Raw genomic sequence first — 15,985 nt, 5'->3', positions numbered from 1 at the left:
CAGATTAGAGTACATGTGGTCATTTATATCTATAGTCCCTAAATCAGGGATGTCTAATTCATTTTACATTATGGGGCACATACAGCCCACTTTGATTTTAAGTGGGTCGAGCAGTAAAACCCCTCTTTTTTTTATCAATGTAAAGAAGTTTAACTACACTTTTAATACCTGAGATGTAAGAAAAAGAAGTGCAGTTTCAACACAATGTCTCTTTTTCTACATGATAAAGAAATGCTGTATAAATAACTGTGGGGGGAATCTTTATTTGGAGCCAAAACTACAGTTAAAAGTCCAAAATTTATGCTCTCCTTCACATATTTTCTTAAGATATGGAGTGAGCCAGATTGAAGTCTTTGCCAGGCCAGTTCTGGCCCTCAGGTCCATTTCATACCCCTGCCCTAGATTAAACAGCAACTTTGACTCTAAATAATTCACAGACCACACTGTTAGCCATTCTCAAAAATACAATTTCATGCATATTTTTATATAAGAAAAATTTTATGTGCTACTTTTAGTTTTAATACTAAGCGGAAAGTCAAATGCTGCCAGTCTTTCTTCTGTAAAAGGACAAAGCAAACCTGAATGCAGCACTGAGGTACCAACAAAAAGAGTTTTACATAAAAAGTGACAGCATAGGATAAACAGGGGGACACGCTGAGACTTCTCTCCTTATGTAATGCTACCGAGCGCTCTGGAATGCTGCTTGGTTTCCATGGGGACCGTTCCTGTGCTTTCAGGAATTCACAGGCAGACTTACGTTCGGCGGGATTTTAGTCTCAAAGACAATCTCTTGATTGATGTCTACATAAGTCCTTGTAATCCCCAAACTGATCACTTGGCACATAACAACTACAAATACTGTGTGTGGCCGTGGGTTTTATTGTCAACGTTTATGCATGAACAAAAGCATGAGGCAGATCCCGAGGGTTAAACTTGTTCTTTCTCAATCGTCAGTATTCTTCTCACATCTCAATTTGTGCTCTGCTCTTCTCCGATGTACTCCAGACCACAGAAACTCCGCTGGCCCAGCTTCCAGAACTCCCATCGGCCCAGCTTGGCCTCCGCCCAGCTTCAGATTAGCTGCCAGTCTGTGCTACAGATGAATCTGCTGCAGAAACTCTCCCTTCTGCAGCTCACTGCTCTACTGGAGAAACACACTCCTACAAACAAACATGGCTTCAGTTGGTGAGTGGACTGTAGGGAAGGCTTGTGGACGGGAAATGGAGGGTGAAAGCATTAAGAAGTGTTTTTCTTTCTTTTTAAAACTTCATGTGAAATGGCTTCTGCCACTGCCATATTGTTCCTCTAAGTAATGCCCTTTAATATACCCATTCAGCCAGCTATTAACCCTCTCAATCCTACCCATATCCAAATCCTCTCCATCTGCAGGTTGTTGTATAGTGTGGGGATGGCTGTCCACAGAGGTTGGGTTTCACATTCTTTTCCCAGGCCCATAATTGCTGGGAAGGGGCGTACATAGTCTTTTTCTCAACGGGGCAATCATGGCAGTTCACACGCGAGGTGTTGAGCTCGAGGCTGAAAAGAGCTGCACGCAATAACTGTCCTTCCAAACTATCTTCTGTACCACTTCTAAGCTTAAGGTCTGGGCTAATTTTCTGTGTGCTCGTTTATTTCTTCATTCTTGCTTTTTTTATGTTAAATTGAACACTGGGGGGGGGGGGGGGGGGGGAGAAGACAATTTCATGAAATTCCCTGAAATGAAAGCAGCTGAATGTCACTGAACATTCTTCACATTACAGTAGACTGAAGTGTCATTGTGCTAAATTGCTATAAGCCAAAGTGCTACCTAGAATTGGCTGTTTTGAAGAAGCTAAAGTTAAGGGAAAAGATGACTAGAAGTGGAAAAATCACATTAATTCTGTGTTATTTTTCTGCTCGAGGCTTTCTTTTAAACGGGAATAGAAGGCATTATGACAGTCTTATGACAGGTTGAGGCTCACTGAAAGACAGTGTCCAATTGTTGGCCACTGGAGGCCCACAACATAGTCAGAATTCTGCCCGGGATCATAACATGCTCTTTTTTTTTTCTTCTTCTTGTTTTTTTTTTTCTAAACCGTGCTTCTAAGAAGCACTCCGAGTCTTGTGAACCCCAGCACTTACAAAGACGCACTTGTCCTGAGTCACGCATAACATCTCTGTGCAAAACACACTCACACCCATGCAGACAGATACTCAGCCATAAATCTGCGGGCACATTCTTGTGAAACGGTCAGGGTTGCATGTTTCAACTCTGGGTTTGTGGATGGAGACTTGCTGTTCACTAGGAACCAAATGCTTGCACACAAGCTCGCCCAGAGTGACAAATCTGGAGACGGACGTCGACTGGAGATGTACAAAGAAGCGGGTTTGTACATCTCCTTTCCACGATCCCCATTTTTCCCTTACCTTTTTACCCACGCCCCCCAAAACCCTGCAGATGGACCTCTGCTCACTTTCACACTCGCCTTGCACACACATAAAAGGCTCAAGCGCTCTGTGATAAAAGGCCTAATTGGATTTGTTTGAGTTTTACATTGCATCTGAACTAAAAATAAACCATTTGACGCATTTCTGACGCGGCGGTGATTCAATTTTCTGTGTATGAATAGGTGTTTGTGGAATGTCTGTGTTAGCCCTGATTACTGTGATGTGTTTTTGTTGATTACAGTCTTGGCTCTCAGTTAGTAAAGAGAGAATGAAGGTATGTCATTATAATGTTGACCCATTTTAAAGATCCAAATTTGTGTGTATGCTGCAGGGCTGTGCCGAAGTTTATGAAGCGCATCAAGGTGCGCGACTACAAAGACAGGAATGTGTTTGGTGTGCCACTACAAGTCATCGTCCAGCGGACGGGACAGCCCCTGCCTCAAGGAATTCAGCAGGCCATGCGCTACTTACGAAATCAGTGCCTCGACCAGGTAATATATAGTACAGAAATATGCACAGATGTGTGCAAAACCTTTTTATACACTGGAATTGCAAGTTTACATGTAATGGCCACCTCACCTTGAGCTTTAAGTACTATTTTAGCTAACTTTTAGCATAAAATATCAATTTAAATACATGTGCATATTTCTCTTGGTGTTACATAACATGAGGCAGGGAATCGGAAAAAGTCTGATGCCCACTCAGTCAGTGTGTAAACACTTTCTGTGTGCCAGGGGAGAGTCAGTGTGCGGCAGCTCAGTCACCTGTGTCGCTTTAATCTATACCCAGTCTGTCACAGTCTGTGCATTTATAAAGGAAGGAAAGGTGCAGTCAAATTGAAAAATGGCTTTTAATATGGCATCATGCAAAAGAGAATGATGGCTTTCTTTTCAAGGACAGACAAAGTGCCTCTGTTTGGAAGTGTGAAAGCTCATGGAAAATATTCAGTGGACAAGCCAGCAGTCTTCTTCTTTTCTCCTCCCCAACATTGCCATTTCACACAGCCTTAAAAGGCCATTGATGAGGTCCTACACAGCATTCACTACAAGAATGCCTACTGGCTGTTGTTGGAGCTCCTTGTAAATACAGTCAACAGGATCTGTTGTGATGTAACCATATTGACTGTAAGCTGCGGATTTGTGGATAAGTCAAGAATGTTATTTTCCTAATGCGACAGCCTAACGTAATAAAAGACGTGTGTGCGTGTGTGTGTGTGTGTTTGTGAGAGTCATTTTTGATACTCTTTGATCAGGTACTTTATAGTTCAAAGGTTTCTGCATGGTATGTGAGACGTAACCCTTTTCTTCTTTGTTTCCCCGCCCAGGTGGGTCTTTTCAGGAAATCGGGTGTAAAATCTCGTATCCAAGCCCTCCGTCAGATGAATGAAGCGAGCGGCGCCGACGGGGGAGGAGTCAACTACGAGGGCCAGTCAGCTTATGACGTTGCCGACATGCTGAAGCAGTACTTCAGAGATTTACCAGAGCCCTTGCTTACCAGCAAACTTTCAGAGACCTTCCTGCAGATCTATCAGTGTAAGAAGACACAAAACACAGAAAATGTTCTTCCAGGCTCGTCTACGTCATTCCTCGCGCAGCTTGACGTATGCAACTGCACAGCTGACATACTTTGTTTTAGATGTTGTAGCCATAGAGCTAAAAAACACATGAGACAGATGAGCACACATCTGTGGACGCTACACCGTTTGTGTAAGGTGATGTATGGGAGGTCAAGCATATAGTGGACCCATACATATGAGCTTATGTAACATAGCTTATGTAACAGGTCAACACAGATCCCATCATAACTCATTTTTGGCAGGTAATTGGAGGCCCGATACGGTCTACTTCCTGAATTAAACAACAGCTGGAAAAAAAGATGACAGGATGTAGTATGACAACAGATATTAGTACTGACTGACTCCTTGAGCTTTTAATTTTATATATGATAATGTTATTGTGGAGCTAAATAAATTTGTGCTAAATTGAACTGAAAAGGAATGATGATGGAGTCCATGTTCTTCTCCAGACATGCCTAAAGAGCTCCGCCTTCAAGCAGCTCGCGCTGCTGTGCTGCTCCTGCCGGATGAGAACCGAGAGGCGCTCCGGACGCTGCTGTGTCTGCTCAGCGATGTGACGGCCAGCGTGGCTGAGAATCAGATGACTCCCACCAACCTAGCAGTTTGTCTGGCCCCATCCGTTTTCCACCTCAACACGCTTCGACGGAAGGAGAGCTCCTCGCCGAGGTGTGTGTCTGAGCGCGCGCCGTTGTAATCGGTTCAGTTTCATGAGGTCACTGCCTTTAATCAACATAGTTTTTGTTGCAGCGTCTTGCATAAGGGCGCAATATGCATGTGCAGTTTTGGAAAACAGGAAAGGGTCACTCCAAACTAGCACGAGGGCAGAATAGTGTGGAAGAGAGCAAAGCCGGTGAGAAGAGGAAGGGAGAGAGACAGAGGAAATAGAAAGGTTACATAAACGTCCAGACCTAATTAAAAAAACACATGCATTGTTCCACATTTGGCACTTCTAGGTGAGGGTTTATCAGCTTTATACAGCTAAACCGTTTCCTCCAGTTTTTTTTTTACTTCTCTTTTGTGGTGATTGCTCTAATTAGCCTCATTATGTCTTCTTCTTTTTCCTTCTTTCCCAAAGGGTGATGAACCGGAAGCAGACACTCGGAAAGCCAGACCAGAGGGACCTGAATGAAAACCTTGCTGCCACTCATGGCCTGGCGCACATGATCCAGGAGTGCAGGAAACTCTTTAGGGTCAGTGATTAAAAGTCGTGTAGCAGTACCTGTGCAGCAAACTCTTCACTTTTAAAGTTAGCTTAAAAAATAAAAGCAGAATGAGTTACTGGCTACTACCTTCACAGTAAACTGCCATTTAAGGTAATGAGGGTATGTTTGCTGCCAGAATAAATGTCACCTCCGGTTTCCTGCCGCATACCTCGTGTCCCTGCGCTTGTCCTGTCAACAAACAGAGTCCCAGTTATGTAAGGCATTGATCCAATTCATGCAGTTATTTGTTCAAGAGGAGTTTGGATTATGGAAAGTAAACATGCTACGGGGGGCTGAATACCTATGTTGTCCAGAGCTCTGTTCAAGTAAACGCCCCCCAAACTCTAGCATAGTATCACAGGGGTCAGAAATCAATAAATTCATGTCAGTGAGATTTGGCATCTCCACATGGATAGCACAACAGGAAATAATCAGCAAAACTACAGCATTACAGATCCAATTAAAACTGACATTAAGCCAGAAATGTGCTTTGCCTTGTGCCATCTTCTCTGGACATGGTAGAGTAAATGTTAAAAGGCTGCACACTGTGGGTCATTAAGATCGTTTAAAATTCTATTAGACTGTGGAAAGGCTTCCTGCTTTCCTGTCATGGTCACATTGCACAAGTAAACCGAATTAACCTCCTTAAATGATTTCTTTAATTACATTTGCATTTGCTTATGGAGGTATTTTAAAGGGAAGATGGACGATAACACTGTCAGGATGCAATTAACAATGGAAGATATGAAGGAGACTATATTGAGGATAAACTAGGCAAACACAGGATGTGTTTCCAGTTTGTTTAATGGGATTAATGTAATAATGACAAAGCCAGAAAAACCACGATTTCAGTGTTAATCACTTATTCAGAAATGCTTTGAGATCTTTAAAATCAGACCTGTTATACATAATAGTTTTTTCCCACAGTAAGCTCACACTGCCAATCATATGTGAAGGGGGTCTTAATTAATTTTTTAGTTTTTTCTCTGAAGTTTTCCTTCTCATGTTTCAGTATTAAGCAGTTCTTTGTTTTCTCTAACATCAGTAGGAATTGTAGAAGTCTGTCAAACCAAAAGATATTTCTTCATCCTAAACTCTAACAGACTAAGCAGACGAATAATTGTTCTAACCATCCATCTCCTCTTCTCTCACAGATCCCAGAAGAAATGAATCGCTGCAGAAACTCGTATATGGAGCAGGCTTTGCTGCCGCAGCGCTTAGAGGAGCTTGCAGGTGAAGAGGCTGCGCATGGAGGCTACAGGGCGTACCTACAAGATAGCCTGGACACTCTCCTCAAAGAGGCTAAAGACAAGTTCAAAGGATATGACAGCTGCTCCACGCCAGAGCATGCTGACCTGGCATATAGGAAGGTAGGTCCTCTTTTTTTTCTTTTTTTTTAAATCTATCTCTAGGTCCTCTTAAATGTCATCTGTTCAGCCTGCGCGGCTACTTTCAGCCTGGAAACATTGATAAAATTGTCAGACAGCTCACAGGAAAGATTTATTATCTTTCTATAGAGTGTAAACAAGCTGTCACTCCTGAAACATGCACACCATCTCTGTTTCCTCTCCTCTCTTTTCCTCTCAGTCCTTGCCCTGCCTCTCTTTTAACTCTAAATATCGAGTGGAAAACCTGCAGTTAGGGTTTCCTGTGTAAAAACAAATCCGTGCGAAAGTGGCCTGGCCCCTTGGCGTCTCATTCCCATCCCAGTACTGGACTCCATCCCAGAATGACATCAGCTTGACATAGAGACACACACACACACACACACAAACACAAAACCGTACAGAGCCTCTGCATTATCCCAGGGTTACATTTCCTGTGTCCAGTTTGCGAGGCCCTGGATGAGGTTATCTTTTTCTCCAGTTTAAAGTCACAAGGCGCAGAGTGTGTGCTTTTTATCATATGATGGCAGAAAGAAGCAGCTGACCTGGCCAGAGCGCAGTGAAATATGTTGAAACACAGCCTAGCTGTTGTGCGTAAGATTACCGTTAAATTACTACATCCGATTTTTGTAATTTCCCCTAATGTAACTGGTACAATTAGATATCTTATAGGAAGCCTCCAAACACTTGCATAAGACACTGAAAGTTTATATTTACCACATTTCAGTCAGGAGCACTACAGTGAAAGAAGATTATTTCCATCTGCAGCAATTTATATTTGGCAGTGAAGGGCTGTTCTGGGGGCCTTCCAAGCACACATGTGGAAATCCAGAGACAGCAACAGCAAGACCCCAGCACAGAACAAGATGTTAAGTTAGATACAGCATGAAATGTAGGAACTGAGGTAAAGACGGGGGTATGCTTAATCAGAGCTTGAAGGGCAGGCAACTGGTGTTCTTTAAGTTTGCTGAGGACATCTCACTCGTTGACTGATTATTAATCGTGTGCATTATTACATGACTGTGAAAAAGGTGTCAGACATTACCACCAGAGGTTGTGAGTGAAACTGAACTGAAGAAGCCTCTTGGATGAGAGGTGAAATGTCTTGAAAATACTTAAACAAGTCCAGTCGCCTTCTTTTCAAGCCCTTAAAACTAACTGCAGGAACCTGTGTGCATGACATTTCCTGTCTGCTGTAATTTCCTGTCTTTGTTCTGTGATTTTAATGACATAAAGTGCTTTAAATCAATGGACTGCAAGTAAAGTAACTGGGTCTCACCGTCTGTTTCTCTAGGTCCATGACGGGTATCCACTGCGGCTGTGGAAAGTAACGGTGGAGGTTCCCGCAACTCCCGAAGAGGTTTTGACCCGGGTGCTGCGAGAGCAGGGACACTGGGATGAGGACCTGCTCGAGAGCCGTGTAGTGGAGACCCTCGATGACAGGACAGAGGTCTACCAGTATGTCAGGAACTCCATGGCGCCTCATCCTACCAGAGACCATGTCGTGCTCAGGTAGATCGCTGTCTTTTTCTCTTCTTGTGTTTATTTTGCTTTTGTCTTTATCTTTCATCTTACATCTAATTTAATTCTGTTTTTAATCTAAAGTGTCTTTATTGGTTTCTAACAGAACATGGGTAACGGACCTGCCAAAGGGAGCATGCGCACTGGTGTGTACCTCTGTAGACCACGAAGGGGCGTCTGCGGTGGGCGTCCGAGCCAATGTTCTCACTTCACGCTACTTCATAGAGCCCTGTGGAGCCAGCAAATCCCGACTCACGCACATTTCCCGAACCGACTGCAGGTGAGTGGATTACTTCCAGACCCACAAACAAATCAAGTTTTAGAGCAACGCAGTAGGCTAACAGCCTCCTCTCTTTCTTTGTCTAATCAGGGGTCGTTTCCCAGAGTGGTACAATAAACTGTATGGACACTTGTGCGCTGCCGAGGTGGCACGGATACGAGACTCATTCACCGCACCCATGGACAAATGAGAAAGCGGTGTGCAATTTGGACGGCGGCCGTTTTGGGGAATTTTTTTTGGGGTGGGACTTTGACCTCCATCCCACCAGAGAGGTCAAAGTCCAAGCCTCCATCCTCACATCAGGACAAACTCTGGATCCTGGATTGAAGGACTTTTTTTTGTGATTTTTTCCTCCCCCTATGTCCAAACAAGATTGATGTTATGTTTTTAAACTGTTCTTTTGGGGCCTCCCAGCGTGCTGCCAAGAGGACTTGTGTCAGACAAACATTTATCTGGGCCAGAGGAGGCGATGTTGATACAGGGTGTATGGTTTGTCCAAAGGGTGCTATTGCTTCTGAGAAGCAAAAGAGGGATTTAATGTATGCGTGAGAGCGTGTATGCGAAAACAGCAGTTAACACAGATTTGTCATACTGGTTTCCAGTAGCAGAAAAATGTGTACATAAAGTAGTCTGTTCAGAGTAAAGGTCGGCGTATGTCCTGCGTTACCTCTGTCCCCTTTTTTTCTGTTACAGCAAAGCACAGCAGACATTATTATGGTCAGCCGATTGATAAATCCACGGGCGAAGAAAGACGGTAATGCGCAGACTGAGCGGAGACAATAGATAGGATGTTGTGAGACGACAGGTGGCCGGTAGCACAAAGGGTTTTAGTGTTTTAGGGTAGAGACAGACGAGTACTGGTGGCTGGCTCACCAAAATGAGAGGAACGATCAAAGGAAGGGCCTCATTTACTAACATACAGATAGATGTCTTAAATTCCATCATGAAGAATTCAAATCTAGTAAGCGGCAAATGTCTCGAGCGTGTGATGCCATTGTTTGCGTTCTCAGAGATGCATAGGCACACTTTATGGATGTCAGGAACCGAAACGCAAGACCAAACTGATTTAATGGACCAATTTTTTTTAAAAACCCAAGATGAAAACAGTAGATTCCCCACAGTGAGCTTTTCCTCACCGTTACAAGTGTTAGATTTGTTTAAAGCACAGCACAGTTTTTGAGATTTTAGGCTTGTATGCTATCAAAGTTTTTAAAAACATATAATGCTTTCGCAGTCGCTTTGATGTAGACGAGAACAGAAAGGTAGTCCGACAGGAAAAGTAGAGGAAAAAAAAAAAGAGGGGTCCTTTTATAAAGGTGGTGATTTTACAGGTTTTACTGTAAAGAGGAGGGCAGACTGAATGTGTGAATTTGAAGGAAGGAAAATATCTTTGCGTGAGCTTCTTTCGCTGTGCTGTCTCGTCTGTGTTCAAAAAATAAAGACATTGTATCAGCTGACCTTCACTCGTAACACTCGTGCTTAAATCTGAGGTTGTGCGTTGTTCGCGCTGACGTGTCCGATTAATCCACTAAGCCATCGTTCGCATCGCAAGTGTTTTAACTGTGTCTCTGCCAAATAATAATGCATGACAATGACAGTTAATTTAAAGCCAATATATTTATACCTCAGATATATGTTTGTTTTGTATCATACTGTTTTATTTTATTGTACATGTTAAGCTTTGTGTTACGTAAATGAAAATGTTTTATCTTTTTTAATAATATTATTTCTGTACAGGTTAATCAAAGTGCACTATTAAATGTATTAAAATAATAACCATGTGTGTGTGTGTCCTGTGAGTTATATAGTTGTAAAGAAACAGGGAGGGCCACAGCACGGCCAACTTTCACGCCAAAGTATTGTGGCTTTGTTCTGGCTTTGCTCTTCAGATCCCCCATAATCTGATCGGTCGCCTGTTTGCACAACAGTTTGTTCCAAGTAATTACACCTTCTCAGCTCCAGACTGATACTGGACTTCCATTTTTGCTTCCCCTCATCGCCCGCTCTCTGTGTTTACTCCACACCAGTGAACGCATGATGGGACCAGAGAGGCTTGGTAGATCTTGGTGATCTCACCCGCTGTCCTGTTTGTTACATAATAGTGTCATATAGCAGAAGACAATGGGGCCTGTTGTACCACAGCTGTCCTGGCTTGGACACAGCAGACCCTACAATGAGGAGAGCAGTCATGCGGCAAAGCAGGGAGGGTGGGGTGGGCTCCAGGGTTTAGAGCCGAGAGCAGGGGGGAGCTAACGTTCCCATCTATGTTTTTATCCACTTGGCCAAGTGAGAAGTGTCCATGTGCGGCAGGAAAACATCCTTCGCACGTGCTGTACATGTTTTGTTCAGGATCTGGTGTAAACCAAACAGAAGAATTGTTATGATCCTTAACCCTGAACCGTGTATTCTCATAGCTCAAGTCTCAGTACTTTCCATATACGTACAGAGCGACAGCATAAACAAGTGTTAACTTGACTGCGAAAGGCCACAGTTAAGACGGGGCATTTACATTTCATGCTGGCATCCTCACTCACATTTTTTTTCCCCTGTTGGATCAAGAACACTTCTTCTTACACTCGAGTGCAACACAGAACTGGAGACAAACCAGAGACTCCAACAAGATCATACACGTAGACGATGACGTGCGCACACGTGCTTGGCTTTGAATTTGTCGCATAATGTTTAACAGAATCTTTCAAATAACATAAACCTCCAGGCGACCTCTTCCTCCCTCTAGTTCTAGTGTGTGTGTGTGTGTGCATTTGCTTGCACACTCGAAATGCTGCTGTGTTTTTTGCATGTTCTTGAGTACGTGTTTCTCCTGAGAACCCAAACACCTCTGGGAGATTACACGGGGCCAGATAAGGCTGACCAAGAGTCACCACCAGGGCTGCATTCCTGCACAGCTGTTTGAGAATCAGGCACAGAAGGTTTCCCACATTGATAAATGAATACGAACGTGTGCATTCTTCCTCCAGATTTCTCAAGACGTCTACGCTCAGAACAGTGTGCATTTTGTTGCTCTGCACAGTCTTTTTCTTTTTATTCCTTAAGTGAATAATGCAATTTTATTCCACTCTGAAACAGATAACACCAGCACAGACAGCCTTTGTGCTTCAGATTGAATGATAGAAATATGCCGAGGCTCATTATGTGACCATAGAAGTTATCACATTTTCTCCATTTTACTTTACAAGTCAAACGATCGACACCATGCAAGCTGCCTGCTTATTACAGTTTAAGCATCACATTATGATGCACATGTTACACACCAGACTTTTTTATTTTTTCTCCCAGCGTTATCAGTCCCACAGACATATCAAACTGAGAGGAAGTGTGTGTCACATATCTCCGCGTGGACTGGAATGTTCTGACAAATCAACTGTAGCACTGTTTTGTCAACAGAAATGGTATGTCATCGTGATAAGACCGTATTTGAAGAGTCAACAGGGAAAAGAACGAGGGTTTAGTCACACAATGTTTCTGTAGTTCCTTTGATTATCTTTATATTTCAGAAATTCACAGCCTGCGAAGCACTCGAGTACAGCGTGTACATCAGTGTACGAACATGATGCAACGTACAATAAACACACGGGTAAGCAGGCCTGAGTCTGCAGACCTGCGTTCATTTTATACAATGTTTTTCTAAATGCCAGTTCCCAATATCTCAGGACGGTGGTTCATATTAAAGTCAGCAGTCTTGGTAACTGTAAGAATTCTGCTGGATAGATTAAATAGTTTTATGAACTACTGAGAACCAGTGTGTCTGTAAATGTGACTCTGGTTTGTGTAATTATTCTTTAAGGGACACTGTAAATAAATATAAAGTTAGAAACTCATCACTCTTTATGTGTTTTATGCTTTTAAAGCTTTTGATCCTGAGAATCACACAAAGTTATTAATTAAGAGGGGAAGAAGGAAGAAGTTTGTTCCCAGTTCGTTTAAATGGGCCTTTCCTACTCTATCCAAGCACTCGAAGCACTTCATTCATAGAAGCACTTTCTTCTACATAAGTGCTCTTATTTATATGGGGCAACTTGGGGTTAATATCTTACCCAGAGATATTTAGCATGCAGACTGGAGCAACCGGGAACCAGGGATCGAACCACGAACCTCCCAGTTAGTAGCTGACCCGTTCTACTGCCTGAGCTACAGACTTTATGCTAATGAGTTGATGAAACTTGTCAAATTTGGTACTGTTCAGCTCTACTGATCTCTAGAAGCTCCTTGCTAAATTCACCAATCTCTTTTATCTTATTTCACTTTTTTAAATTCATTTTTTTGTAATTGTACTCCTGCTTTTGTCTCTTTACTATATCTTTCTTGAGCTATTTTGTCATATTTACTTAATATCTACTTAATTTGTGTATGCTTAATGTTTTGCATGCTGTAGCACAATCATTTCACAGTTTTGTGGATAAATAGCATACATTTTTTTTTTATTTTTTTGTTTATGGCATGAAAAACGACCCCCCAACCCCTCGAACTAGGTAAGTGGAAGTAAAGAGATAATTGAATCTTAGGATCTGTAACTGGGGTTAGTTACATTGGGCATCTTGCATTGATCAAATTGTTATAGCTGTATTTTTGTGTGGTAATAATCTTGCTTGCTTTTTTTTAAATATGCCATATGAAGGCTTTGTTATGTTATTTACAAAAAAAATTCCCTTTGTGCAAACACTCTGTGGGGAGTAGGAAGAAAAAACTTCCTTTAACAGGAAGAAAGCTCCAAAAGAATTTTCTCAGGAAAAACAGCCATCTGCCTTCACTGGCTGGCAAACCAAACAAACAACAGTTTTTGTTGTTGTTTTAAATCAGTAACTACTGAGCAACTTCAGACTCAGGGCCATATAGAGACAGACAAGGAGCGATTTGACACAGAACACACAAAGCTACTGACATGCAATAGCGGCATATAAATGGATGATAAGTGAGCAAGAGGAGAATAGAGCCGAGCACCACTATGAGTCCTCCAGCTGCCTGGGCCTAAAGCAGCACCGGAACCAGCCCTATGCATTGCATCATCACAGAGAGTGGCTGCCATCTTTACTACACTCCACAGGAGATGATGGACAATAAGGAATAAGGAAAATAAAGAATTACAATAATTCAGGCTTGAACTGGCAAACGCAGGACTAGTTTTCCAGAATCACTGTGACACCGGATGTTCCTAATTTGTACAATGTTGCACAGGTGAAAGAAGGCAGTTGTACAGATTTGTTTAATGTGGCAGTTAAAGAACATATCTTGGCCAGCATGTTTGCTCTCTAACTATCATTCACGTGTGAGGAAGACTTATAGTTGGCATAAAATGGGCAACTGTCAGATAATCGTTATACAAAGTAACATCTGCTATAGTAAAATTTTGTGATCGGTTTTGAAATCAGTATATGGACTGATTATTTCCTTCTGTGCTTCAAATTCGCAAACTATGGTTAGTCTGTAACTCTTCAGACTAACCATACGGATGCACATTTGCAAGGATCTAGAAATAAAGAGGGATGATCTTAAATAAAGAAAAATAAAAAGGCTCAGTCAAGTATAGCTTCCTTTCTAGCTTTTGTGACATCGGATTTAAAATTATATGAGAGCGACAAGGAAAGAGAAAGGAAGATTCATGAAAGGAGGGCGTGCTGACTCTGTTATCATCAGTGGCACTGTAACGTGTTTAATGTAGCAAATGAGCAAAATTCAAGTTGTGCGTCTGCACAGTTTTAACCTCGTGAGACCCAGCCTGTTCATTCACATCCTCTGTAGTGGACGCACAAATCACACACAAAAAAAGTTCAACTGAAAGTTTAACCTCCTGAGGTTAGTCATGGAGCTGTATGCTGGTTTATGCATCTGATCAGTCCAGTGAGCAGGCTGTGACTCACAGTTTACACAGTGCAACACTGCCCTCTAGTGGGTGTTTATAACAAGCCTATCACATGACAGTGCAAACTGCTTCATCGCGCTCTCTGTGTATTGCGTACCATCAGAATGTGCTAAGAACCAAATAATGCGATCCGTGCGAAATATTACATATAATGAACTGCACGTTGACAAGTGATCATTAATGCTATGTACATTTCTATTTTTCAGTATAAAACATTTCTTTGACATGCTTTAAAATTCATTCGATTAAAAATAGATACATATTTTATTGTATTTATTCAATGCAGACATTTTGTAAATAAATAACTTTTTACAAATAAAACTTTTTTTTAAACAAGTCCATTAAAGCAATAATATTCTTTAACCACTAGAGGGAGGTGTCCCTCCACGTTATACAAAACTCAATCAGGTTTACACCGCCTCATAAAATCTCAGCTACACTGTGTAACGTTTTTACAGCGTTTCCCCAAAGATTGCAGAATTTCATAAATCACCCTTTTACTTTTCACTTAGAGCTGATGACCTCTGAACATCTGTGTATCATTAAAGCCAAGACTGGTTAAGCATGAGGGGACGTGAGTGGATATCCTGTTCGATAGCTATAATAATGTAACCATAGTATCACCACAATTGCCACAGAAACTTACAGCCAGGAGAACATATTTTGACAGATCCCGAGAGGTGAAATGACTCAACAGTCAGTTTGAAGAAGCAGATTCGGAACTGGCAGATGATCAATCAGAGTAACTGTTTGGTGTGAACAATGTAAAATGTCAAACAAAACCTCATTTTGTGTAGATGTAGACAATTTGTTTAATTGAAAAAAAAAAAGATTTATTTTTGCTTCGGAATATTTTGATTACTTCTTGTGGATCAGGGAGAGGAGAAGAAACAGAGGAAATAAATAAATAGTGGCCCTTCGTCTTTTTCCTTCAAACTATGTTCGGACATAGATAGATAGATAGATAGATAGATAGATAGATAGATAGATAGATAGATAGATAGATAGATAGATAGATAGATAGATAGTCAAGAAGGCATTCGTATGGAAGAGAAACAGGGAAAAAGGCTGTCATGGTTTGGAACAACACCAATAGTATTTCAGCTAGATTTTGATTCACTGTGCAATACCATCTGGAAACCATCTGATTGGCAACAGCTTCATATATCAGTATGACAATGATCCCAAACACACTGCCACTGCAGTAAAAGCATACCTGGGTAGAAAAACACACCTCCCCAGACACCGGACCTCAAGCCCTGTTACCTTTGGAGAAAGGTAATTTCCCCTAACATACATAATATGGCTGTGACGTAATCCTAGCAGTGACCGGGTGTTGTGATCTTTGCTTTTCTGTGCAAAACTTTCTAAAAAACCAAAGAGTAAATATTTCCGGCAGCAAATGAAAGTATGAAACTACACTGAGAAAGTCGAAAGAAAAAGGAAAACACAAGGTGCATGAAATTAATTACATAAAACTGACACTTGGGAAAGTGTTACAAAATCGTATTACACATGCAGTTATGAATGCCTTTTAGCTGGTTTCCTATTTCCCCTGGTTTCAAAACCTCCCGCTCAAACCTTCGTAGTAATATGGCTTCTGTTTGGTTTTATTTGACTGTAAAGGACTTGGGGGGTTAAGAAGTTCCAGTTAGAGCGTTGACATTTGGCACACTGGCAACTTTACTACGTCTTCCGTAGTTATGAAACTTTCAA

The 15,985-nt window shown here is 41.8% G+C and overlaps 1 protein-coding gene across 2 annotated transcripts in view; it reads left to right on the top strand.

Moving 5' to 3' along the window:
• dlc1 (DLC1 Rho GTPase activating protein) overlaps positions 1–10,167 on the top strand; it is an 81,705-nt gene extending 71,538 nt beyond the window's left edge. For both annotated transcript variants that reach the window (XM_084931391.1, XM_084931390.1), the window contains exons 10-18: positions 1,006–1,185; positions 2,759–2,918; positions 3,752–3,959; positions 4,453–4,669; positions 5,079–5,193; positions 6,360–6,575; positions 7,885–8,102; positions 8,218–8,391; positions 8,482–10,167. In XM_084931391.1, the coding sequence (XP_084787517.1) occupies positions 1,006–1,185; positions 2,759–2,918; positions 3,752–3,959; positions 4,453–4,669; positions 5,079–5,193; positions 6,360–6,575; positions 7,885–8,102; positions 8,218–8,391; positions 8,482–8,581 (1,588 nt within the window). In that variant the 3' untranslated portion in view covers positions 8,582–10,167. The remainder of the gene's footprint in view (positions 1–1,005; positions 1,186–2,758; positions 2,919–3,751; positions 3,960–4,452; positions 4,670–5,078; positions 5,194–6,359; positions 6,576–7,884; positions 8,103–8,217; positions 8,392–8,481) is intronic.
• The last annotated feature ends 5,818 nt before the right edge of the window (positions 10,168–15,985 follow it).

The sequence above is a fragment of the Perissodus microlepis genome, chromosome 6, assembly GCF_051167445.1.
Source record: "Perissodus microlepis isolate ML-2025 ecotype Zambia chromosome 6, ASM5116744v1, whole genome shotgun sequence".
NCBI lineage: Eukaryota > Metazoa > Chordata > Actinopteri > Cichliformes > Cichlidae > Perissodus > Perissodus microlepis.
The sequence above is the reverse complement of the archived record's forward strand: the minus strand, read 5'-3'. Positions and strand labels throughout refer to the sequence as shown.